The 25,525-nt window shown below is 41.2% G+C and overlaps 1 protein-coding gene and 1 non-coding gene across 2 annotated transcripts in view; one reads left to right on the top strand and one right to left on the bottom strand.

Annotated features, from left to right (window-relative positions):
• Nucleotides 1-7,669, top strand: part of SPAG1 (sperm associated antigen 1) — an 83,321-nt gene extending 75,652 nt beyond the window's left edge. Inside the window, exons 16-18 of the mRNA XM_052651845.1 lie at nt 5,698-5,862; nt 6,947-7,318; nt 7,424-7,669. Coding sequence (XP_052507805.1) covers nt 5,698-5,862; nt 6,947-7,318; nt 7,424-7,555 — 669 coding nt within the window. The 3' untranslated portion in view covers nt 7,556-7,669. The remainder of the gene's footprint in view (nt 1-5,697; nt 5,863-6,946; nt 7,319-7,423) is intronic.
• Nucleotides 7,670-22,767: 15,098 nt separating this feature from the next.
• On the bottom strand, nt 22,768-22,840 carry TRNAW-CCA (transfer RNA tryptophan (anticodon CCA)). Its single transcript has one exon. It is a non-coding gene; the product is annotated as a tRNA-Trp (tRNA).
• Nucleotides 22,841-25,525: the final 2,685 nt, after the last annotated feature.

Below are 25,525 nucleotides of genomic sequence, written 5' to 3'. Positions count from 1 at the left end.
TGAACAAATCACGTGCTTTCGATGAACATAAATTGTGGGCTTGAGGAATGGGCATGGCAGTGTCCTGTTTAAGCCTGGTTCTGTAGTCACCAATCCTGAAATCTAGGAAGATGCTGCAGATTTCTAAGATTCCTTCCAGCTCAAAAATGATGATTTATTTCCTGGTTTTCTGAGGAGTGTCGTTAGTTAGAATAGGTCCACTTTAAGGGACAGGAAGGTTTGCTGAGTTACTGAAGGCCATCGGCAATGCCGCTGGATTCCTCGGGCAGAGGGCTGGGGTTGTCTGTGGCGGGGTGGGGAGGAAGGAACGGGACAGAAGAGGTGTTCACCCGTGGACACTGGCAGAGACGCAGCAGAGGCGGCAGTTCATGTGATTTGAGCCTTAAACTGGCAAGTGGTCCCTATGAGGCCATAGGATAGCATTCTTCTCCAAGAAAACCACGCCATTATTTTCAAAGAAGGCTTATATAATTACACTTTTCTTGATGCTGCTGCTTCTGTGTGGAAAACTCAAGTGAACATTTTCATTTGTAGAAAATAACACATAACTCAGAACATTCTGGGAAATGGCATTTCCTGCAATGGTATTTTTAAAGAATCTGATTGAAGTTTAATACAATGAAGTTCGCACATTGTAAGTGTACAGATCATTGACTTTTTTTTTCTTCTTTAAAGTTTTTTTTTAATTGAGATATAATTGACATTTTATATTAGTATCAGATGTACAGCATAGTGATTTGATATTTGTATGTATTGTGAAATGATCAGATGATCACAGTATGTTTCGTTCACCATACCGCTGCTGCTAAGTCACTTCAGTCGTGTCCGACGCTGTGTGACCCCATAGATGGCAGCCCACCAGGCTCCCCCGTCCCTGGGATTCTCCAGGCAAGAACACTGGCGTGGGTTGCCATACAGTTAACACATTTTTTTCTTGTGATGAGAACTTTCAAGATTTATTCTCTCGGAGACTCTCAAATGTACAATATGCTATTATTACCTCTTGTCATCATGCTGTACATCACATCTCCATGGCTTATTTCGTAATTGAAATTTCATACCTTCTGAACATCTTTGACCATTCTGCCCATCTTCTACTCCCCAACCCCCACCTTTCCTCTGCAACCACTATTTTTGTTCTCTGTTTCTGTGAGTTCAGGTTGTTTTTCATTGTTGGGTTTACTTTTTTTTTTTTAGCCAGGTCTGGGGACTGGCTCAGAGGGTAAAGTGTCTGTCTGCAAGGTGAAAGACCTGGGTTCGATCCCTGGGCCAGGAAGATCCCCTGGAGAAGGAAATGGCAACCCACTCCAGTACTCTTGCCTGGAAAATCCCATGGACGGAGAAGCCTACAGGCTACAAGCCCACGGAGTTGCAAAGAGTTGGACACGACTGAGCAACTTCATTTTTTTCTTTTTTTGGACTCCACATATAAGAGATCATATGGTAATTGTCTTTCTCTCTATGACCAATTTTACTTAGCATGATGCCTTCAAAGTGCATCATGTTGTCACAAATGGCAAGACTTCCCTTTTTAATGGCTGAATAATATTCCGTTGTGTGGATATACCACATTCTCTTTATCCATTCATTCATCGATGGACACTTAGGCTGCTGTTGTGAGTAATGCTGCAGTGAGCGTGGGAGTGTCCTTTTGAGTTAGAGTTTCTGCTTCCTTCGGATGAATCCTGGGGCCGTGTCCCGGGTTCTGTCTTGGGTGGCCGTGATGCGTGTGGTGCAGTGTGATGAGGGAGGGTGTACAGCAGGAGGGAGAGGTCTGCAGGCAGAGTGTTGACCTTACTGAGTTTGAGAGCATTCTTTTAACTCCATAAAACCTAGGTTTTGTTGAAAGAGGGTGGTCATGTTTTTTGTGTCCTGTATCAGATGAGGATGTGTGCTTGTGTGCTCTGAGCACTCAGGCTTTTCTAGGGCCTAGGTCCCCTCTGGTTGCAGTGGAGTGACACCCGTACTGAGGCAGGATGACCCGTCACGACCCCTCAGCCATGCTGCTGCCCTGCCTCCCCTCCCCGGCCCCTCCTTTTGTTATAAAGGATACAGATGAACAGCCAATAGAAGAGGTGCAGAGGGCAAGGTCCAGAAGTGTCCCACGTGTAGGAGCTTCTGTCCTGGTGAAAGTGGGCCATGTCCCCCTCCGGCGCGTGGCTGCCCCATTCGCCAGCCCAGCAGCTCCACGGTGGCCCTGTACGCCCAGTGTGTTTGCTCTATTCCCAGTGCTCAGGCCACCTGACCACCGCCACCATGCGCCCCGCCCCACCCCCACCCCGCTTCTCTTTTGTTTGTTAACAACATACTCATTTGTAAACCTCGCGGAAAGATCTCCTGGTTGAGGGGGGTGGGTGGTGTGGCACCATGAATTAAAAGAGGCTTCTTGAAAGTTTACTCAGTTGTTTTTGAACTTAATGGATTGGGTCCATGAGGCAGTCATGATCTGTGTGACTCATGAGCTTCTATATCATTATTCCAAACTCTTAGAGCAGGTTTATCCCATACTGGCTGCCTCACTGTTTGAAAGACTGGAATTTTATACTTCCTTGGAATGAATTCTGGAAATTGCATTATGATGCAGAAAGAGAATCCCACCTTTTAGTGATCCTACCCTGGTAGAGTGCGAGACTGGCAGCTTGTTTTTCTGGTTCGATCTCTCATAGCTTTATCTATGTCCCCTGTGGTTTGAGTTATGTGCCAAGTGAATTTGAGTATCTTCAAAGGCTGTTTCTAAAATGCATCAGAACTCACACCTGGACTGGCTTCCTCTGTCTGACTGGTAAGGAGGTAGCCTATGGGCCCACAGGGAGCAGGGCCTTGCCTGTGCTTCTGAGTTAAACTCTGCTTTCTCAGATTATTTTGTTTTCTAGCTGGCTTTAATTTGTGTGTGTGTGTGTGCCAGGTTTGACAACTACAGAGCTTTCCTTTTTTTTTCTCTATATAGTTTATTTTTGGCTGCACGGGGTCTTCATTGCTGTATGCTGGCTTTCTCTAGTTGCGGAAAGCGGGGCTCCTGCCTAGTTGCGGTGCGTTGGTTTCTCACTCCTGTGGCTTCTCTTGTTGCAGAGCACAGACTCTAGGGCACGCGGGCTCGGTGATCGGCACACAGGCTCAGTTGCCTCATGGCATGTGGGATCTTCCCGGACCAGGGATCAAACCCACGTCCCTTGCATTGGCAGGCGGATTCTTAACTGCTGGGCCACCAGGAAGTACAGGGCTTTTCTTCCTGTTCCGCTGCTCTTCATAAGGAAAGGTAACTGAGCATCTTGGTTTCAGTTACAGTTTGTTTGCTCTCTCAAGTGCCACGCGTGTGCTGGGCTGTGGGAGCACAGAGTGGTGAGGCATGTAGCCTGCCCTCGGGAACTGACAGCCATCGGGGACGCCAGCAGGCCCAAAGTGTCGAAAACAGTAACATCATCTAAAGTAATTGTTGTTATTGTAGTTTAAGCACATTTATTAATAGTAAATGTTGTCACAGACATATGTGATTGATCTTTTTTTTCCAGGCCTACTAAGGTCATTAGCATCTCTTCCTGTCCTCCTTTTTTGCAGGAGCCACTTTGCTCTGTGTGGGAGCTCTGCCCTCCACTCCAGGGGCTGGCTTCCCTTCCAGTCTCCTCTGCTCTGACAAGCAGTATCAAAGGAGACGCCTGCCCTTGTTAGCATCCATCTCAACCCTTGCTTTTCTTACTTGCATAAATGACAGTGCACGCACACTTACTTTATTTATTCGTCTATTCCCTCGTCTTATTACTGCTTTCCCTCATAAGACGTGAGCTTCCATGAGGGCCCAGGCCCTGCTGTCTGCTCCCCCTCCATGTCCCAGCCCACAGCACACGGAGCACCAGTGACCCGTCTGCTCTGACGCTGTGTTGACCCGGTGGCCGGGCCCCTCCTCTGCACCCCCCACCCCGTGGCCGTCCGGCCCTTGCTGCTCTCGGGCCCTCTCTCCACACTGCCTGCCTCTGTTTATCATTTATCGAAGTGTATTTCTTGCTTTCTTAGTTTTTCTTCTAACCAAACAGATTGGTTCTTTAGGCACGAACTGTCCTTGAACGGATGGAAAAAGAGTCATGTCCACGCCTCGGTGGTGACCCTCCATTTCCAAGGCTCCATTTTCAGGCCTCTCCTTGAGCTCCACAACCGTCCTCACACCCGCCTTCTGCTCATTGCTGCCTCGATCATCTCACAGATCATCTTTCTGTGCCTCGGTTTCCTCGTCTTTAAATGGGGACAGTAAAAGTTAGTATTTAGAGGGCGGTTGTGGGAATAAAATGCGGAGAAGGAAGACTAGTCCCCGCTCTGCCTGCCCCGCCGCCCCAGCCCCATGCCTTTCCACATGGTTCCCTCCCTGCCTGAACACCCGGGATGGAGACACAGGGCCACTGGTTTTCTTGAAGCAGGTTCTGACTGTGTTCTGGTGACACGTTGCTGTGTGCAGATTGGTTGTCAATAGTACTGATGTACTATATAGTTCGTAAATAATTCGCCTTTTTTAAACAATAAGTTAGAGCGGTTTAAGGCTCTCCCTTTAAGCACATCGCTCTTGCTCTGGTGTATTGCTGGGTGGAGTGGGAAGGGCTGTGTCCTTACAGGTAGTCCCCCAGGAATGTCACATAACCACTAACTCATTTTACCTGTGCTTCGTGTCCAGCGCATGCTATTATTATAAGTCACAAATACTTGAGAGGTTACACATCATTGGAATTCTTCGCCTCCTCACAGAATTAATTTTGTCTTAATCAGAACATGAGTCTGATCTATCGTTCTAGAATATGGCCTCTCACCAGCGGGCTGATTTTGTGGTGTCCTTCTCTACCACCAGATTCTGCGCAGTGTTTGGTTAAACACAACACTTTTCATTCCCTTCTTCCTCTCCAAGGTATTGCCTGACTCTTTATGGAAGAAAAAATGTTGACTCTAGCCTGTCTGGACAGCTTACAACTCCAAGGGTGTCATGGAATAGGATATTATGGTAACAACTAAGATTTGTCCAGCTCTTTGTAGGTGTTAAGCCACTCACATTTTATTAATTCATTTATTACTTGGCATAACTCTGAAAACTAGAATGAAGAATCTTTTGTTATTTCTATTTTTAAGATGAGAAAACTGAAGCCCAGAAAGGTGATGTGGGATCTAGCTCAAGTTTTTGCTGCTAGTAGGTGCTGGTATGAGGCTGTTGCTTCTTTCATTTATTCATTTAGCAGACAGTGCCTGTGTGTCAGGGACAGTGAAAGCTGTGGTAATACAGGATTTAACTTCTGACTCCAGGTTCTGTGCTCACTCTTCTGTGTTATGTGTGTGTGCGTGCTCAGTTGCTCAGTCATGTCCGACTCTGTGACCCTGTGGACTGTAGCCCACCAGGCTCCTCTGTCCATGGGATTCTCCAGGCAAGAACACTGGAGTAGGTTGCCATGCCCTCCTCCAGGGAATCTTGCTGACCCAGGGATCAAATTTGAGTCTCCTGAATTGGCAGGTGAATCCTTTATCACTGAGCCACCTGGGAAGCCCCTTCTGTGTTATGGATTATAGTATCTTAGCCCAAGACTTAGCTCATAGGCCTGACTTCTTTCACTAATGGGAACCTACTGCACACGCTCTGTGTACTTATCTCACCAATCTCCCATTCAGGCTCATCTGTGCCCCTTGTCCTTTTATTTATGAGAATTATTTTCTCTGCCCTCCTGCTTTCAGAATTATCAGAAAAGTTTAAACGATCTCAATAAAGTTCTCCTACTAGACCCAAGTATTGTTGAGGCAAAAATGGAACTGGAAGAGGTTACCAGAATCCTTAATATTAAGGATAATACAGCATCATTCAACAAAGAAAAGGAGAGAAGGAAAATTGAGATTCAAGAGGTACGTGTATTTGATTATCTCTGAAAGTACTCTTTTGGAGATCCTATACTCATATGGGATTCTGAGGTCATATTCCTATGAATTTTAAAAATTCTGTATTTTTATCCTAGTATTCAATGAAGACATTTTAACAGATTATAATGACAAAATTTTTCTTTTGTTGTGATAACTGGCCATTGCATTTCCACCTTGGATTTAAGAACCCGTTGGGTGTCCGCATTCTTTCTTTCTGTGCTCCCTTCCCTCCGTGCCACCTGGCCTGTGGCTTTATTGCTTCCACTCCAGGTTGCCCTGTGAGCCTGTGACCACTGAGCTTTGCTTCCTGGTTGACCTGAAGAACTCTAGAGGACTGATTCAGTTTCAGTGTCCTGCACACCACACCCAGAGAAGTTCCTGATCAGTTCAGACCTGTCTTAGTATTTGTAAACAAGATCAGCCTCATCAGGGGTCCTGGCCCACCTAGAACCAAACCTGCCTTTGTGATTTCAGATAACCCAGTGCCTTGTGTTGTAGCCTTTAGTGAAGAATGTCAGCTCGTGGATCCCTATGTATTCATGAATGCTCATATCAACCTACCTATCATCTTACATTTCCACTAAGAGTAGGAGGCTAATATGTGAAAGAAGCGAGGGAGTTTTTTCCCCACTAAGGAGGGAAGAAAAAAACTGTTTTTAAGAGAACTGAAAAATGTTAAGTTCAAGTCCCTATCAAATATAAGGAAATAAGTAAATATAAAATCTGTCATGAAGAAGAGATACAAAGTTGTTATAGGTCTTCTTTTACACAGCAGCTTTTACTCATGGAAAATTATAAAAATTTCATGGTCATATTCTCAATGTCAAAAAAAGTGTTAAACCTTAAAAAAAGAATACTTTCATGAATGGATGCTTAGACTTTAAAACTTCTCTTCCTAAAAAATAAGTAGATTTTATGATTTATTGCAAGTTATATATTTTTCACTCAGAACTTGACTAAAATACAGCCCATGGTGTTTTTCAGTTCCTTCCTGTTTTAATGAAAGTAACCTGGGGGTGTGTGCAGGCACTGCTGTCTGGGTCCTGGTGTAATTCTTCTCCTCCTGCAGGTGAGTGAAGGCCATCAGGAAGAGCCTGAGGGGACCTTGAAGGAGGTCCCCATGGACAGCCTTGCTTCTGAGAAGGGGGACACCAGCAACGGGCCACAGGAGCTCTATGAGAAACTGCTGATCTCCAAGCCTAACAATGCCTACGAATTTGGTCAGGTTATGAACACCATCAGCACGAGGAAAGATCAAGGAGCCTGCGCACACCTGCTAGCCATCACTGAACCGAAAGATTTGCCAGTGTTGTTGAGTAACAAACTTGAAGGGGACACATTCCTCCTCCTCCTCCAGTCTCTGAAAAGTCATCTTATTGATAAAGATCCCTCCTTGGTGTATCAGCATCTTTTATATCTGAGCAAAGCAGAAAGGTTTAAGGTAAGTGGCAAAAATATCTCATTCGTGGAGATAGATTCTTTTAGGGTTTTTTATAACTTCAAAATGTTCATTTATAAGCTGATATAATTTTTTCCCTTATTGCAGATGATGTTGACACTAATTAGCAAAGGCCAAAAGGAACAGATTAAGCAGCTCTTTGATGACCTCTCAGATGCACCAAACAAACATTTTACTTTAGAAGATGTACAGGCCCTGAAAAGGCACTATGATCTTTAAATCAAGATAATGGTTAGATTTCTTCCATGTATGTATGTGTTCCGGTAATGCCAGTGAGATGGTATTGTAATAGAGTTGCATGGATAAAACCTGGCTTAGAAAAGATCCCTTGGTCTGGACTATAAAATATTTTGCTTATTTTTATACACAGAACACGTATATTCTACAATCTGCTTTTTATTAGTTGTAAATATTTTCTTATGTACCAGAGCTAACATCTTTATATTTAATAATAAGTATATTTGGAACTTGTTAAGATGCATTTTAACTTATATTATACATTTTCTCTTAATGACTTGTTAAAATTTTGAGTTAAATTCTACTTCTTTGGGCTATGAAGCAGTCCTCTTAAGTTTGATAGAAATGTCATTTCTTTATAGTTCATTTTTAAAAGTGAAAATCATTAACAGTGATTATTACATCACCTTTATTTCCTGCTAAGATATATATAAATCCCATTTTATATTACTTGTGGATGACAGGCCTCTAAGATGAAACACAACGTTTAAGTGTATAATATGAAATGATTATTAAATAAACTGTGGTTATTTAGCACTCTAAGAGGAACCTATTTTTTTCTAATATGGAAGTATTGCCTACTAATTAAGAACAGAAATTGCCAAAAATTCTATTACTAGATTTTTAAAGGCTGGTTTCCCTTATGTGTTGTTTATATAAGCAATAACGGAACCACCACTGTATAAAATCAACCAAGCCTGCATTTCTATTTGAATTGTCACTCGCACATTTCCCCCAAACATTTTAAATTACTTCTCCCTCTTTTGTCCCCTCCTCCTTTAAGCATGATCATATTTATTCCCTTAGTGCAAAAGGGAAAATGAAGAACTCTTTATATTGAGAGCTCGCTTGTTACTTGGGTCAAAGTAAAGGTATTTCTGACAATAAAACTCTCAGGCCTCTCTCAGTGTGCTGTCGTAAAGGTATTTCTTACAGTAAACCTCTCTGGCCTCTCTCAGTGTGCTGTCGTAATGGTGTTTCTTACAGTAAACCTCTCTGGCCTCTCTCAGTGTGCTGTCGTCAAGGTGTTTCTGACGGTAAACCTCTCCGGCCTCTCTCAGTGTGCTGTCGTTTATTCCTGTGGTCTTGGATCAGTTCTCTTTTTTCTGGAGCATTCTCTTGTTCTTCAGAAGAGCAGATGAAAGAAGACTATCGCATTCATTATTGCCATACGCATTATTATTTTATCTAATATTTAATAATTAAAGAATATTTAAAGTGTTGTGGGGAAATGGTTTCAAACGGCCATTTTTCCTTAAAATATTTATGCATTTATTTCCGGCTGTGCTGGGTCTTCGTTGCTGCGCGGGCTTTCCTCCAGTCGAGGTGCTCAGGCTTCGCCTGGCGTGGCTTCTCTTGCTGTGCAGCAGGGGCTGTGGGGCGTGTGGGCTTCAGTAATTGTGGCTCCCAGGCTCTAGAATGTTGGCTCAGTACTTGTGGCACATGGGCTTGGTTGCTCCTTGGCACGTGGGATCTTCCCAGACCAGGGATGCAATCCACGTCTCATGCATTGGGCCGGCAGATTCTTTACCACTGAGCCACCAGGGAAGCCCCTGCCCCCCTCAATTTTTCTTTTAAACTATTCTTTCTTAAGTTCATAAATGAAAATCTACTGTGATGGGTATTTAACTCTAGTCTTCAAGCAAAAAAAAAAAATAGTTTTCTCCTTTTGAATAATAGTTTTTTTGTATAAGCAAATGAGGGAGTGTGTTAGTAACTGTATAGTAGAAACATAAAAAGGAAACAGGTACATACCGAGTACTAGCTGCAGGGGACAGCCTCCCCCGTGGAGGCGTGGGAAGCAGTGGGCCGTCCCAACTGTTCGGGTCACGCCTGGAGACACTTGTTTCTCCGCAGCAGCACCAGCAGTCCGGAGGCGGGACTTCCATGACGGAAGGAAGGGAAGAGGAGGTGAAGGAAGCAGGCAAGGATATCAAGGGCATGAAAGGAGCACGGTTCCTGCATACTGCTTCAGGACTTCAGCAGGAAGTCTGCCCACGAGTCTCCGGGAGTACCCCACTCAGGGTTCTCTCCACTGGGTCTGTGGGCATCCCCAAGGGCTAACCCCACACCCCCTCCCATTCTGTGGCATGCCCCTGAGTGTGCAGGCAGTGAGAGCAAGCCCAGTAGTTGGAGGATTCACAGAAGAGTGGACCAGGGTGTGCAGGTAAGAGAGAAATTGCAGTTGGAGATGTATATAACACTACCTTCCAGAAAACAAGAGAGAGATTTCCAGCACCCACTCTGGTGAGCTCTAGGAACAAGAAGAAACATCAGAATTCCTCCATAAGGCCGAATAAGAAGAGTGGAGGAGGTCCACCCATTCAGAAATCAAGGAACACCAGCAATCAGTACCGTCTAAAGGCAACCAGTAAAGACTTAAGGAGAGGTCTGCTACTTCAAATGCAGAAACTGCAACGCAAAGATACAAGGAACATGAAAAATCAAGAAAATATATCACCCCCAAAAGATACCAATAATTCTGCAACAACTAAGCTCAAAGCCACAAAATACTCTGATGTAGCTGATAAAAATTTCAAAATAGCTGTTTTGAAGAAAGTTAGCTACAGGAAAAGTCAAAGATAGCTTAATGAAAATAGGAATGAAAATACATGAACAAAATTAAGTCTTTGCCAAAAAAATCACAAAAAAGAATTAAACTCTGGAGCTGAAAATTTCAATGCATGAGATAAAGAATGCACTGGAGAGCCTCTGCAGTAGTGCATTTCTTCTGATAGTAAATGACTTGGGGATGAGAATTTTTAAATAAATCACAGTTTATAAAGCAAAGAAAGCATGTATGATCTATGGGATTTGAGAGCAGATATATGCTAGGAGAATTGGGAATCCAGACAGGGAAGGGACAGAATGTTTACTTAAATATTAGCTGAAAACTTCCCAAACCTGGGGAGACCTGGACACCCAAATTCACAAAGTTAATAGATCACCCTATTATCTAAATGTGAAAATGCCTTCTTTAAGACACTGTAATGAAATTACCAAAAATCAAAGCATCTTAAAGGCAGCCAGGGGTTTAAAAAAGAGTGTAACCTACAATGGAGAAGGAAATGGCAACCCACTTGAGTATTCTAGCCTGGAAAATCCCATGGACAGAGGAGCCTGGCAGGCTACAGTCCATTGGGTCACAAAGAGTTGGACACGACTGAGCGATGGAGTATAGGTATAACCTACAAAGGTACATCCATTAGACTAGCAATAGGTTTCTCACCAAAACCTCAGTCTAGGAGACAGCAGAACTACATATTCGAAGTGTCGAAAAAAACAAAAAAAAAAACAAAAAAAACACAAAGTGTCGAAAGGTAAAAAATGCCAACCAAGAATACTCCATCTAGCAAAGTTATTCAGATATGAAGGAAAAATACCTTCTCAGACAAACAAAAGCTGAGGGAGTTTATCACCATTAGACCTGCCTTGCAAGAAATGTTAAAAGGAGTTCTTCAAGCTGAAATGAAAAGAGGCTTATCAGTGACATGAAAACACCTTTATACCTGTAAAGATGAAAAATATGTACTCAAATTTAGAAAACTCTATAATAGGATGCTGTATTAGCCACTTTAATTATAGATAATTAAAGGAAAAGTATTAAAAATAACTATAGCTATTATAATTTGTTAACAAATATACAACATAAAAAGATAATTGTGACATCAAAAATATAAAAGGGAGGGGAGGGTGGAAATTTCATGAGGAAAGGAAGATGCTATCAGTGTAAAATGGACTGTCATCTGTGAGCTGTTTTAGGTAAGCCTTGTAATCAACAAAGCAAAAATCTAGAGTAGATTCATGAAAGATTTTTAAAAAGAATCATAGCATACCGTCATGGAAAACCACTTTCCAAAGATGAAAATGAATGAAAAAGAAACAGAAGAAGAAAAAACAAGCAGAGGGAAAAGAAACAATGGAAATAAAAACCACCAGAAAACAGTAAGATAGAAGGTCCTTACATATGTGTTCATCAATTAAAAAGAGTGGCTGCGTTGATTAAAAAACAAGACCCATTCCCCCCCACCCCCAAAAAAAACAAAAAACAAGACCCAGCTATATGCTTCCTTCAAGAGATTCACTTCAACTTTAAAGACACACAGACCCAAAATGAAGGGATGGAAGAAGATAATTCCAATACAGGTGGAAACCACAAAAACTGGGATAGCATACTTATATCAGACAAAATAGACCTTAAGCCAAAAACAATAAGAAGTGAAGAGAGTCATTATGTAATAATAAAAGGGGTCAATAAACAAGAAGATATAACAATCAAAAAGATGGGGATATGCACTCAACACAGGAACATCTAAATATATGACTAAGTGGAATTTATCCTTGGGCTACAATAATGGTTCAACATATGCAAGTTAATAAATGTTATCCACCATATTAATAGAATAAAAAAAATCTCACAATCATCTCAGTAGGTACAGAAAAAAAGCATATAACAAAATGCAACATCCCTCGCAACAGATTAAATACAGAAGAAACATACCTCAACATAATAAAAGCCATATGTGACAAGCTCACAGCAAACATACTCAAGAGTGAAAAATTGAAAGTCTTCCTCTGAGATAAGGAACAAGACAGTTGTTCTTATTCAATAATAGTATTGGGAATCCTCACTAGAGCAATGAGGCAAGACAATGAAAGAAAAGGCATCCAAATTGGAAAGAAAGGAGTAAAATTTTCATTATTTGCAGATAGATGATATGATTTTCTATCCAGTTGGCCCTCTCTATCCATGGATTGACTTCTGGGGTTGACTGGATCTACAGATTCAGAATCCATGAGAGGGCCAACTGTACTACACCATTTTTTTCATAAGGAACTTATGCATCCATGAATTTTGGTATTGGTGGGGATTCCAGAAATCAGTCCCCCATAGACACCAAGGGATGACAGTTTAGAAAATCCCAAAGTCTCAACCAATAATATTGTTAGAACTAATCAACAAATTTAGTGAAGTTGCAGGATACAAACTCATCTTATAGAAATCAGTTGCATTTCTATACACTAATAATTAAACACCTGAAAAATAAAACTATCCCACCCACAACAGACTTCACAGGTGGTGCTAATAGTAAAGAACCTGCCTCTAATGCAGGAGACAGGAGAGATGCGGGCTTGATCCCTGGGTGGGGAAGATCCCCTAGAGGAACGCGTGGTAACCCACTCCAGTATTCTTGCCTGGAGAATGCCATGGGCAGGGGAGCCTGGCAGGCAACAGTCCATGGGGTCACAAAGAGCCAGACACGACTGAGCATGTACACGCATACACAATAGCATCAAAAGCAAAATACCAGAAATAAATTTAATGAAAGATCTATGTAACCTCCCTGGTGGCTCAGACGGTAAAGCGTCTGTCTACAATGCGGGAGACCTGGGTTCAATCCCTGGGTCGGGAAGATCCCCTGGAGAAGGAAATGGCAATCCACTCCAGTACAATTGCCTGGAAAATCCCATGGACAGAGGAGCCAGGTAGGCTACAGTCCATGGGGTCGCAAAGAGTCGGACACGACTGAGCAACTTCACTTCACTATGTAACTAAAACTACAAGACTTTGTTGAAAGAAATAAAAGATAGCACAAACAAATGGGAAGATATCCCCACACTCATGAATTGGAAGAATTAATAGTGTTAAAATGTCCATATTACCCAAAGCCATCTTTCTGGGATTCAGTGCAATCTCTATCAAAATTCAAATGGCATTTTTCACAGAAATAGGAAAAAAAAACTCGCCCAAATTTGTCTAGAACCACTAAAGGCCCCAACAATCAAAACAATTACAAGAAAAAAGAGAAAGCTGAGGCATCATACTTTCTGACTTTGAACTATACCATAAACCTTAGTAATTAAAACAGCATGATGCTGGCATAAAAATAGACACATAGACCACAGGAATAGAATAAAGACCCCAGAATGAAACCTCTACATATATGCCAACTGGTATTAGACAAGGAAACCAAAAACACCCAGTGGGGAAAGGGTAGGCTATTCAGCAAAGGGTATTGGGAGAACTGAACAAACAAACGCAGAAAACAGAAACTGGACTTCTCCTGTTCCACTCAGAAAAATTAACTCAGATCGAAAACTTATAAGACCTGATAAAGTGCTCATCAACTGATAAATGGATAAAGAAGATATGGAACATATATATATATACACACACACACAAAGGAATATTATTCTGCCATTTGTGACAACATGGATGGACCTTAGGGTATTCTAAAATACCAATGACATAAGTCAGAGACATACTGTATGATATCACTTATGTGTGGAATCTTAAAGCTGAATTCCTAAAAGCAGCGTAGATTGGTACATATCAGGGGGCTAGGGTGGCGAACAGAAGACATGCTGTTTAAGGTACCAAGTAACAACTAACAGACAAATAAGTCCTGGATCTAATACAGCATAGTGATTTTAGATAACAATATTGTAAACATCAAACTTGCTAAAGACACTAGAGCTTAATTAGTCCTACCACAAAGGAGAAATGATAATGATGTAATGTGATAAAGGTGTGAACTAGCAGTACAATGGCAATCATATTGTAGTATATAAATGTATCAAGTAATGTATACTTTAAACGTATACACTGTTACATGCCAAATATATTTTCAATTAAAAATAATTGCATATATTTACATTTAGCTTCACTTTTTGGCCAGACACTGCGCCTAGTTTATCACATGTTGTCTAGTTTAATCTTTATAACAACTCTGTTACAGACTAAACCAGAACACAGGAAATTAAAGACAGGAAATTTAAGTTAAATCTTTGTAAATTAACAAGGACTACAAATGTAGCAAACAGTCTAAGATTCAAACCTGGACAGGCTTTCTTTTGAATTCATATGCACCGTGCTGTGTAATGGAAAGTGTTAAATATATGACTAGAATAATGAGTATGGTGCCTGGCCTTTATGAGTTACAGCTTAGAGGAGGCAGAAGAATGTAAATTAGCAACTTTGGTACCCAAGTTGAGGTATTTAGGGTGGCTACTCAGAGCAAGCGGAATGCCCATGCCTGCCTGTGAAAGGGTTAGGAAAGGTTTCAAGGAGTTGATGTTGCAGCTCAAGTTTGCCCATTTGAATGAGAGAAAACGATGTAGCAGGCAGAGGAAAGAGGAGACACAAAGGCATTAAGATGCATGTTGAAGGTGTGTGTTGAGCTAACTGAGCCTGCTCCGGGAGCTGCGTCTCATCTTAGTATCAGTGGAGCATAAGCTTCGTGTGATAAGCCTGAAGGAATGACAGCTGGATACAGCAGGAAGCTGCACTTGAAATGGTAGAAATATCAGAGTTTTAATTATACAAGTTCCTTCCCTAGTCAGGCATTACCACTCTTAACCAGTACGTGGTTTTCTTCCCCGCTCGGCACACACAACACTGTACTTTTCAGCCTCTCTGTAATGGGTTAGAGCCAGGTGACCACTTCTGCCAACAGGGTAGGGGTAGAAGCAGTCCATCACTTCTGGGCAGAGTATGCAGGAGCAGGCACACAGCCCTCCACACAGACTTCTCCCTGTACACAGGAGCTGAGAAGGCCTCATGAAGACTTCAGATTCCTCGTCTGCAAAAAACGCGGACGGACGCCTTCCGACCACTCGGAGCTGTAGGATTACAACGTTCTTGTAAAATGCCTGGTGTTGCTTCATAAGTTCCTGCTTACCTTTCATGGTGTAATTTCTTTCTTCACATAAGTATTATGATCTCATCTATTCTGTTAGAAAAGGATAATAAAGCTCTTTTCAAATATTTACAGACCACATTGTATTTACTCACTGGATAAATCACACACATTAAGACTCAGCCAAAAGAGACAGGATAGCCAGAGAGGCGGTCTGGTGCCGTCTACTGGAGATCAGGCATGTCACAACAGCCAAGAGATTACTCCACAGGTTGAGGTTAACAACCTATTTGTAATAGCACATGCCTTTTCTAACCTTTACCGTTTTGAGAGTGAGCCAACACTGATAGATATTCAGAGTCTGGCACAGGCTGGTGGGAGCTTAGCAAATGTTGAATAAATGAACCTAGAGGACACTGCCGTAAAAGGTACCTGCAGTTCAGTTCAGTCGCTCAGTTGCGTCCAACTCTTTGCGACCCCATGGACTGCAGCACGCCTGGCCTCCCTGTCCATCACCAACTCCTAGAGTTTACTCCTGGAGTTTTAAGGTGCCCTGGTTTCCAAAATTCAGATTAGAGAAGCTCCTGTTATTGAGAAGTTTATGATGACACTTTAAATATTCCTCAAACAATAGTTCTTGGAATATTTGCTTCAGAATCTTAGAGTTCAAGGGGTTGGGAATCTAAATTTTAAAGTATTTCTTGTGATTCTCAGGCAAGTTGAAATATTCACCCACTGTCCTAGAAGCCAAGTGGGTTTATATAACTGATATGAGATACACATGCATTGTGAGTGAACGAAACTACTTGTGACCCTCAGAATAAAGTATTGTAGGGGATACATAAAAATGATAGCTCCTGCTTTTAATGAGATTATGACTAATTTGGAAGAAACGGAAAATAAAACCAAGTTCAAGAGGCTCTGGTAGGGAAAAAAAAGGCATTGATAAAATGTTCAAGTCACTGTCAAAGTTATTAAATGGGCCGAAGTTAATCAAGAACATTTTCAGTAAGAGGTGAAGTCTGAGCTGTGTTTTCCTATTGACTTGGGTTGGTGAGAAGGAAGAACAGTCTGACTGAATTCCTTTATGTAGAAGTCCCAGCGGCACAGGGCACTGGAAACAGCAACTTGACCACTGCAGGCAGGCTCCACAGCATAGTGAGCGGAACCAGACAGCAGCCGCACAAACCAAATTGTTTGGTTTTCTATTTTTTCCGTTTCATATGTGAACTATTTCTCAATTTTAAAAATTGAAGGGGGGGAAAAAGGCACAAACGATCCAATTCAGACACTAACTTACTAAGCTCACCCCTTTAAGCGTGTCAAGAATTTACCAGCTAACACCATACACAAAAATAAACTCAAAATGGATTAAAGATCTAAATGTTAAGACCGGAAACTAGAAAACTCCTAGAGGAAAACATAGGCAAAACACTCACTAATATAAATCATAGCAGGATTCTCCATGACCCACCTCCCAAAGTAATGGAAATAAAAGCAAAAAGAAACAAATGGGACCTAATTAAACTTCAAAGCTTTTGCACAACAAAGGAAACTATAAGCAAGGTGAAAAGACAGCCTTCAGAATGGGAGAAAATAATAGCAAACGAAGCAACTGACAAAGAATTAATCTCAAAAATATAAAAGCAGCTCATGCAGCTGAATTCCAGAAAAATAAATGACCCAATGAAAAAGTGAGCCAAAGAACTAAACAGACATTTCTCCAAAGAAGACATACAGATGGCTGACAAACACCTGAAAAGATGCTCAACATCACTCATTATCAGAGAAATGCAAATTAAAACCACAATGAGGTACCATCTCACACCACTCAGAATGGCTGCTATCCAAAAGTCTACAAGCAATAAATGCTGGAGAGAGAGTGGAGAAAAGGGAACACTCTTACACTGTTGGTGGGAATACAAATGAGTACAACCACTATGGAGAACAGTGTGGAGATTCCTTAAAAAACTGGAAATAGAACTGCCTTATGACCCAGTGATCCCACTGCTGGGCATACACACTGAGGAAACCAGAATTGAAAGAGGCACGTGTACCCCAATGTTCATCGCAGCACTGTTTACAATAGCCAGGACATGGAAGCAAACTAGATGTCCATCAGCAGATGAATGGATAAGAAAGCTGTGGTATATATACACAATGGAGTATTACTCAGCCATTAAAAAGAATACATTTGAACCCATTCTAATGAGATGGATGAAACTGGAGCCTATTATACAGAGTGAAGTAAGTCAGAAAGAAAAACAGCAATACAGTATATTAACGCATATATATGGAATTTAGAAAGATGTAATGATGACCCTAGATGTGAGACAGCAAAAGAGACACAGATGTAAAGAACAGTCTTTTGGACTCTGTGGGAGAGGGTGAGGGTGGGATGATTTGGGAGAATGGCATTGAAACACGTATATTACCATATGTGAAACAGATCGCCAGTCCAGGTTCGATGCATGAGGCAGGGTGCTCAGGGCTGGTGCATTGGGATGACCCTGGGGGATGGGATGGGAAGGAACGTGGGAGGGGGGGCTCAGGATGGGGGACACATGTACACCATGGCTGATTCATGTCAATGTATGGCAAAAACCACTACAATATTGTAAAGTAATTAGCCTCCAATTAAAATTAATAAATTAATTTTAAAAAATTTACCAGAAGGACTGAAAGCTAAGGATGAGTGAAAGACTAACTTGTCCTGTGCTGCAACTGGAAATAATGTGAGGATGTCTGCTCCTAACCACTCCCATTTACTGTGGTATTTGAGGTGGAAGCCAGGGGAATAAGGCAAAAAATAAAAGTCACTAAAGGCTTCCAGATTGGAAAAGAGGAAAGGAAGAAATAAAACTGTTTTTATTTGTAGACATGATTGTCTATGTAGAAAAATCCTACAGAATCTGACAAAAAGTTATTAGAATTAATAAAGGATGTACAAATTTGTAGGATTCAAGATTAATCTACAAAAATCTATTGTATTTCTACACAAGCAACTTTGGAGATATTGCAGGTTTTGTTCCAGACCACTTCAATAAAATGAGTGTCACAATAAAGTGAGTTCTATGAATTGCTGAGTTTCCCAGTGCATATGAAAGTTGTTGCTCTTCAGTTGCTAAGTCATGTCCAGCTCTTTGTGACCCCATGAGCTGCAGCACACCAGGCTGCCCTGTCCTCACTATATCCCTGAGTTTGCTCAAAAGTTACATTTATAATATACTATAGTAAGTATGCAGTAGCATTATGTTTAAAAAAGCGTCCATATCTTAATTAAAACGTACTTCATCCATAAGTAAAATAGATAGCCAATGGGGATTTGCTATATGACTCAGGGAACTCAAACTAGGGCTTGGTAATAACCTAGAGGGGTGGTGTGGGGAGGGAGGTGGGGGGAATGTTCAAGTGGGAGGGGACATGTGTATACCTATGGCTGATTCATGTTAATGTCTGATAGAAACCAATGCAATACTGTAAAGCAATTATCCTTCAATTAAAAATAAATTAAAAAAATCCTTCATTGCAAAAAAATGATGCTAACCATTATCTGCCACAAAACTTCAAAGTTGTAAAAACACCATATATTCAAAGCACAACAAAGCAGAGTGCAATAAAAACAAAGTATGTCTATATATTAGTAATGAATAATTAGAAATTGAGATGTTTTTTAAAAAAAGATCACTCTAAAAACTAAAAAGCACTAAAAAACTAAATAAATGGGCAGATAAAATGTGTTGTTCATGGGTAAGAACAGTCAATATTAAGATACTAATTTCCCCCCAATTGACCTACACAATAAAAATCCCAGCAGACATTTTGGTGGGAATCTAGAAATTCCATCATAAAAGCAGTATTCAGATCACTAGGAAACAATAGATTATATATTAATAACAGCAATTAAGGCAAATTTTAAAAATTGAATAATCTCACAAGAAATTAGACTGTAAGAAAGCTGAGCACCAAAGAATTGATGCTTTTGAACTGTGGTGTTGGAGGAGGCTCTTGAGAGTCCCTTGGACTGCAAGGAGATCCAATCAGTCCATCCTAAAGGAAATCAGTCCTGAATATTTTTTGGAAGGACTGATGTTGAAGCTGAAACTCCAGTACTTTGGCCACCTGATGTGAAGAACTGACTCATTTGAAAAGACTCTGATGCTGGGAAAGCTAGAAGGCAGGAGGAGAAGGGGACTACAGAGGATGAGATGGTTGGATGGCATCACTGACTCAATGGACATGAGGCTGGTGATGGACAGGGAGGCCTGGCGTGCTGCAGTCTATGGGGTTGCAAAGAGTCGGACACAACTGAGTGACCAAACTGAATTGAAGTATTCTTTAGGAGGAGGGGAAGACCTTACCCTTAACTAGAGGCCTGAAATATATACTATTAGACATATTTTTAAATAGAGCTATCATATGCCAAAAAAAAAAAAAAATATATATATATATATATATATATGAGTAAAGAGTGTATGGGAAGCCTCTGAGTTATCTTTACAACTTTTCTGTAACTTTAAAAATATTCCAGATAAAATTTCAGAATAAAAATGCACAGCAAGAAAATTTAAAGTCAATAATCAAATACTAGCTTTGGAAAAAATGTAATAAAAATATCTTAATAGCTACAATATGTAACATATAGCTATTATGATAACTATAATATATATATCTTTATTGCAATAAAGATATCTTTCAAACTGACAATGAGAAAACAACTCAAAAAAACAGGCAAAAACATTAAAGTCAATTTAGATAACCACAAATTTAATACCACTATTTCCCTCCCCTAGTAAAAAGAAGGCCACACAAGAAGATGTACAAATTCATTCATAGTCAGGGATATGAAAAATCAAGTAATAGATACTACTTTATACCAAACATCCTTGCAAAAACCATGAAGCTCCTAATATCTATTGTGAAATACAGCAGAAAGGGGATCCATGTATTGTTAGTGGAATTGGAAATTATGACAGCCTTCTGGGGAAGGCAGTCTGATAATCCTATTAAAATTAAAAATACATATACTTTTAACGTAGCTATTTGATTTCTATGAATCCATCTGCATATTCCAAAGTACCAGGAAACAAGGGCTTATGGATGAGGCTGATTCTTGCAGAGAGGAGAACAAAAGAGACACACAGTGAATACCCATGCATATGAAGCCAGCAGAGAGGAGCTGGAGCTTTATCCCTTGACTTGGACTGATTTCTATAAGATACTGAGAAAAATCACAATAATCCATACATATATGCACTATATGAGATTATATAAATGTGGAGAAAGCTATGCTATCACACATAACTTGGTCATTGAAGTGGTGATGTGGGAAGGTAATGTGGGAAGAGAGGCAGAGAAGAGAAAGAGGGAGAAAGAAAAAAGAGAAAGAAAGGAAAAGGGGAAGAAGGGGAAAGAAAATCTTCTGTGCATATTTTATTTCAACTCTTTGGGACCCCATGGATTGTAGCCTGCCAGGCTTCTCTGCCCATGGAATTTTCCAAGCAAGAATACCGGAGTGGGTTACCATTTCCCTCTTCAACGGATCTCTCCAACCCAGGGATTGAACCTGAGGATCTTGCATCTTCAGCATTGGCAGGCAGATTCTTTACCATTAGTGCCACGTGGGAAACCCAAAAACTCTCAATAGCACTTGTCTCTAAAACATCAGTTCACACCTTACCTCTAAAGCAACAATGGTCTCTTTATTTAGCTGAATGTATTGCATTTTCCTTAAATGGAAAAACAAAAGGCCCCTGAAAATAAAAATGTCTGAGCTATACTGACCCTGGTGGCTCAATTGGTAAAGAGTCTTCTTGCAATGCGGGAGACCTGGGTTCGATCTCTGGGTTGGGAAGAGTCCCTGGAGAAGGGAATGGCAACGCACTCCAGTATTCGTGCCTGGAGAATTCCATGGACAGAGGAGCCTGGTGGGCTACATACAGTTCATGGGGTCACAAAGAGTTGGACACGACTAAGTGACTAACTTTTACACAGTTTATACTGACCTTGAGAAAAGATTTTCTGGTGATTGCCATACATCCTAGAAAATTTATGAATCAACCTATTTGGTGGTGGTGGTTCAGTCGCTAAGCTGTGTCCAACTCTTTGCGACCCCATGGACTGCAGCACAACAGACTTCCCTGTCTTTCACAATCTCTCCGAGTTTGCTCAAACTCATGCCCATTGAGTCGGTGATGCCATCCAACCATCTCATCCTCTGTTACCCCCTTGTCCTCCTGCCCCCAATCTTTCCCACCATCAGGGTCTTTCATAATGAGTCAGATCTTCTCATCAAGTGGCCAAAGTATTGGAGCTTCAGCTTCAGCATCAGTACTTCCAATGAATATCTAGGGTTGAATTCCTTTAGCATTGACTGGTTTGATCTCCTTGCAGTCCAAGGGACTCTCAAGAGTGTTCTCCAGCACCACAATTTGAAAGCATCGATTCTTGGGCACTCAGCCTTCTTGATGGCCCAGCTCTCACATCTATGACAAGACTGCTGGAAAAACCATAGCTTTGACTATACAGACCTTTGTTGCCTTGAGAACCCCATGAACCTATTTGGTTAACCTTGTTAAAAGTGACTGCCACTGTCTTGTTTCAAAATTTATTCTAGTGGTCAACTGCATGAAGTGAGCCATCGACTCTGAGGTTTCGGTCCACACTCTCACGCTTTTACTGTCGTTCTGTCCTGTTGTAGCAGCCTCAAAGCCCTCTCCATAGATGGAGTACTTATTAAGTACACATAGGAAAAAGTAAAGACAGGATTCTTGCCCTCGAGAGCCTATAGTTTCTTTCTTTTAAAGGTTTCTGTTTTCTTAGTATTCTGAATTCAGAATTTGGAGGCACCTGGTACACATGGGGTTGTGAAATATCTAAGTTTTACCTTCTCCATGCAGGATAAAAGGTAGCAGAAACAGGTGCTCCAATATTATTAGGCAAGAAGTGGAAAGAAAAACAAGAAAATCAGGACTATGTTGGCACCAGACAACTGCTGATCTCCATGCTCCAGGATTAGTAAACTCTCAAAAGAGGAACGAACATGCCATGCCATGCTGCTCATATATAAATGAAAAGGAACTGCTTACTAACCCTAAAAACATACCATGGGTCTCCATGGAATTGAAAAACAACTCAGAAGGTCCAGCCAGGTTTAATAGTAATTTCTACCAAACATTCATGGAAGACATAATTTCAGTCTTACATACTCTGATATTGAAGTTTATCCCAGGAGGTTAATTTAATACTTGGAGTCAAATTCACTATGTTAAAAACATTAAAGGAATAAACCACAATTATATGATAGGTGGCCCTCCCCCCAAAATAGTAGCCAATAACATATTTCCCAAGGTAAAAACTCTTGGCAACTAAGAGTTAAGTAAGAATTTAATAAATCTGATAAATGATATCTATAATATCTATAATGAAGTGAAGTCACTCAGTCGTGTCCTACTCTTGGCAACCCCATGGACTGTAGCATACAGGGCTCCTCTGTCCATGGGATTCTCCAGGCAAGAATACTGGAGTGGGTTGCCATTTCCTTCTCCAGGGAAACTTCCTGACCCAGGGATCGAACCTGGGTCTCCCGCATTGGAGGCAGACGCTTTAACCTCTGAGCCACCAGGGAAGCCCTTTTAATATCTATAATAGATATCTATAATCAGTTCAGTTCAGTTCAGTTCAGTCGCTCAGTCGTGTCCAACTCTTTGCAACCCCATGAATCGCAGCACGCCAGGCCTCCCTGTCCATCACCAACTCCCGGAGTTCACTCAGATTCATGTCCGTTGATTTAGTGATGCCATCCAGCCATCTCATCCTCGGTCGTCCCCTTCTTATCCTGCCCCTAGTCCCTCCCAGCATCAAAGTCTTTTCCAATGAGTCAACTCTTCACATGAGGTGGCCAAAGTACTGGAGTTTCAGCTTTAGCATCATTCCTTCCAAAGAAATCCCAGGGTTGATCTCCTTCAGAATGGACTGGTTGGATCTCCTTGCAGTCCAAGGGACTCTCAAGAGTCTTCTCCAACACCACAGTTCAAAAGCATCAATTCTTCGGCACTCAGCCTTCTTCACAGTCCAACTCTCACATCCATACATGACCACAGGAAAAACCATAGCCTTGACTAGACGGAACTTAGTCGGCAAAGTAATGTCTCTGCTTTTGAATATACTATCTAGGTTGGTCATAACTTTTCTTCCAAGGAGTAAGTGTCTTTTAATTTCATGGCTGCAGTCACCATCTGCAGTGATTTTGGAGCCCAAAAAAATAAAGTCTGACACTGTTTCTACTGTTTCCCCATCTATTTCCCATGAAGTGATGGGACCAGATGCCATGATCCTTGTTTTCTGAATGTTGAGCTTTAAGCCAACTTTTTCACTCTCCTCTTTTACTTTCATCAAGAGGCTTTTTAGTTCCTCTTCACTTTCTGCCATAAGGGTGGTGTCATCTGCATATCTGAGGTTATTGATATTTCTCCCGGTAGATATCTATAATAGATATCTATAATATCTAGTCAAGGCTATGGTTTTTCCTGTGGTCATGTATGGATGTGAGAGTTGGACTGTGAAGAAGGCTGAGCGCCAAAGAATTGATGCTTTTGAACTGTGGTGTTGGAGAAGACTCTTGAGAGTCCCTTGGACTGCAAGGAGATCCAACCAGTCCATTTTGAAGGAGATCAGCCCTTGGATTTCTTTGGAAGGAATGATGCAGAAGCTGAAACTCCAGTACTTTGGCCACCTCATGCGAAGAGTTGACTCACTGGAAAAGACCCTGATGCTGGGAGGGATTGGGGGCAGGAGGAGAAACAGAGGATGAGATGGCTGGATGGCATCACTGACTCGATGGACGTGAGTCTGAGTGAACTCTGGGAGTTGGTGATGGACAGGGAGGCCTGGCGTGCTGCGATTCATGGGGTCGCAAAGAGTCGGACACGACTAAGCAACTGAACTGAACTGAACTGAATATATATATCTATATATTTACAAATGTAACTGAAACATAAGTATCATAATGGTTGAAATATTGAAGGAGTTCCCTTTGAGATGGCCAGAAAGAGAAATATATGATGTGATGATCAAAAAGATCTGAATCCTTGTTCTGCCACTTACCAGCTATGTAATTCTGGGCAAAACACTTAATAACTCTGTATCTCAGTTTCCTCATCTGTAAAATAGGGATAATGAACATCTCCTTCATAGGGTTGTTCCAAAGAGTAAGGAAAAATATTTTAGAAGTACATAGAAACTGTTTGACACTTTAAAGCACTGTGAAAGTGTTTTTCAAATAAAAAAATTCACAGATTATGATCATGTATAAAGAAATCTCAAAGACTCTAGAGATAAAAAAAAAGCAAAATCATTACAGAGAAATTAAGCTGTGGTTCTATACGCTAACAGACTGCAAGGAGATCCAACCAGTCAATCTTTTTGTTTTTTTTAATTTTACTTTACAATGCTGTATTGGTTTTGCCATACATTAACATGAATCCGCCATGGGTATACACATGTTCCCAATCCTGAAGCCCCCTCCCACCTCCCTCCCCATACCATCTCTCTGGGTCATCCCAGTGCACCAGCCCCAAGCATCCTGTATCCTGCATCGAACCTAGACTCAACCAATCAATCTTAAAGGAAATCAGTCCTGGATATTCACTGGAAGGATTGATGCTGAAGTTGACACTCCTATACTTTGGCCACCTGATGGGAAGAACCAACTCATTGGAAAAGACCCTGATGCTGGGAAAGATTGAAGGCGGGAGGAAAAGGGGATGACAGAGGATGAGATGCTTGGATGGCATCACTGATGTGATGGACATGAGTTTGAGTAGGCTCTGGGAGTTGGTGATGGACAGGGAAGCCTGGTGTGCTGCAGTCTATGGGGTCACAAAGAGTTGGACATGACTGAACTGAACTGAACTGAAACAAACAGAAAATGGTATCTAAAAAAATTAAGCACCTGGGTATAAGATTTAAGAAAAGATGTGAAAGATCTCAAGGGATAATTATAGATTCAGTGCAATCCCAAGCAAAACTGGTGGAATGCAACATGCTTATTCTCAAATGTTTATGGGAAAGTGCTAAAAACGGTCAAGACACTCTCCAAGGAAAACAAGGTGGCTAACAGATTTCCAGATATCAAACAAATTCCAACACTGATGTCTAAATTGTCCATTAACTCACCTGGGGAAAGATTTCTTTCTAGAATGCTCATCCAATAGGTCTGTCTTCATAGTTTGTCCCTCACTTTTTAAAAAATCTTTGCACCAGTGTCACCTAAGAAGACTTCTAATTTTCCCTGGATAAAACAGCATACCCG

The sequence above is a fragment of the Budorcas taxicolor genome, chromosome 14 (assembly GCF_023091745.1).
Source record: "Budorcas taxicolor isolate Tak-1 chromosome 14, Takin1.1, whole genome shotgun sequence".
Classification (NCBI taxonomy): Eukaryota; Metazoa; Chordata; class Mammalia; order Artiodactyla; family Bovidae; genus Budorcas; species Budorcas taxicolor.
This window is presented reverse-complemented; position numbering and strand designations above follow the sequence as displayed.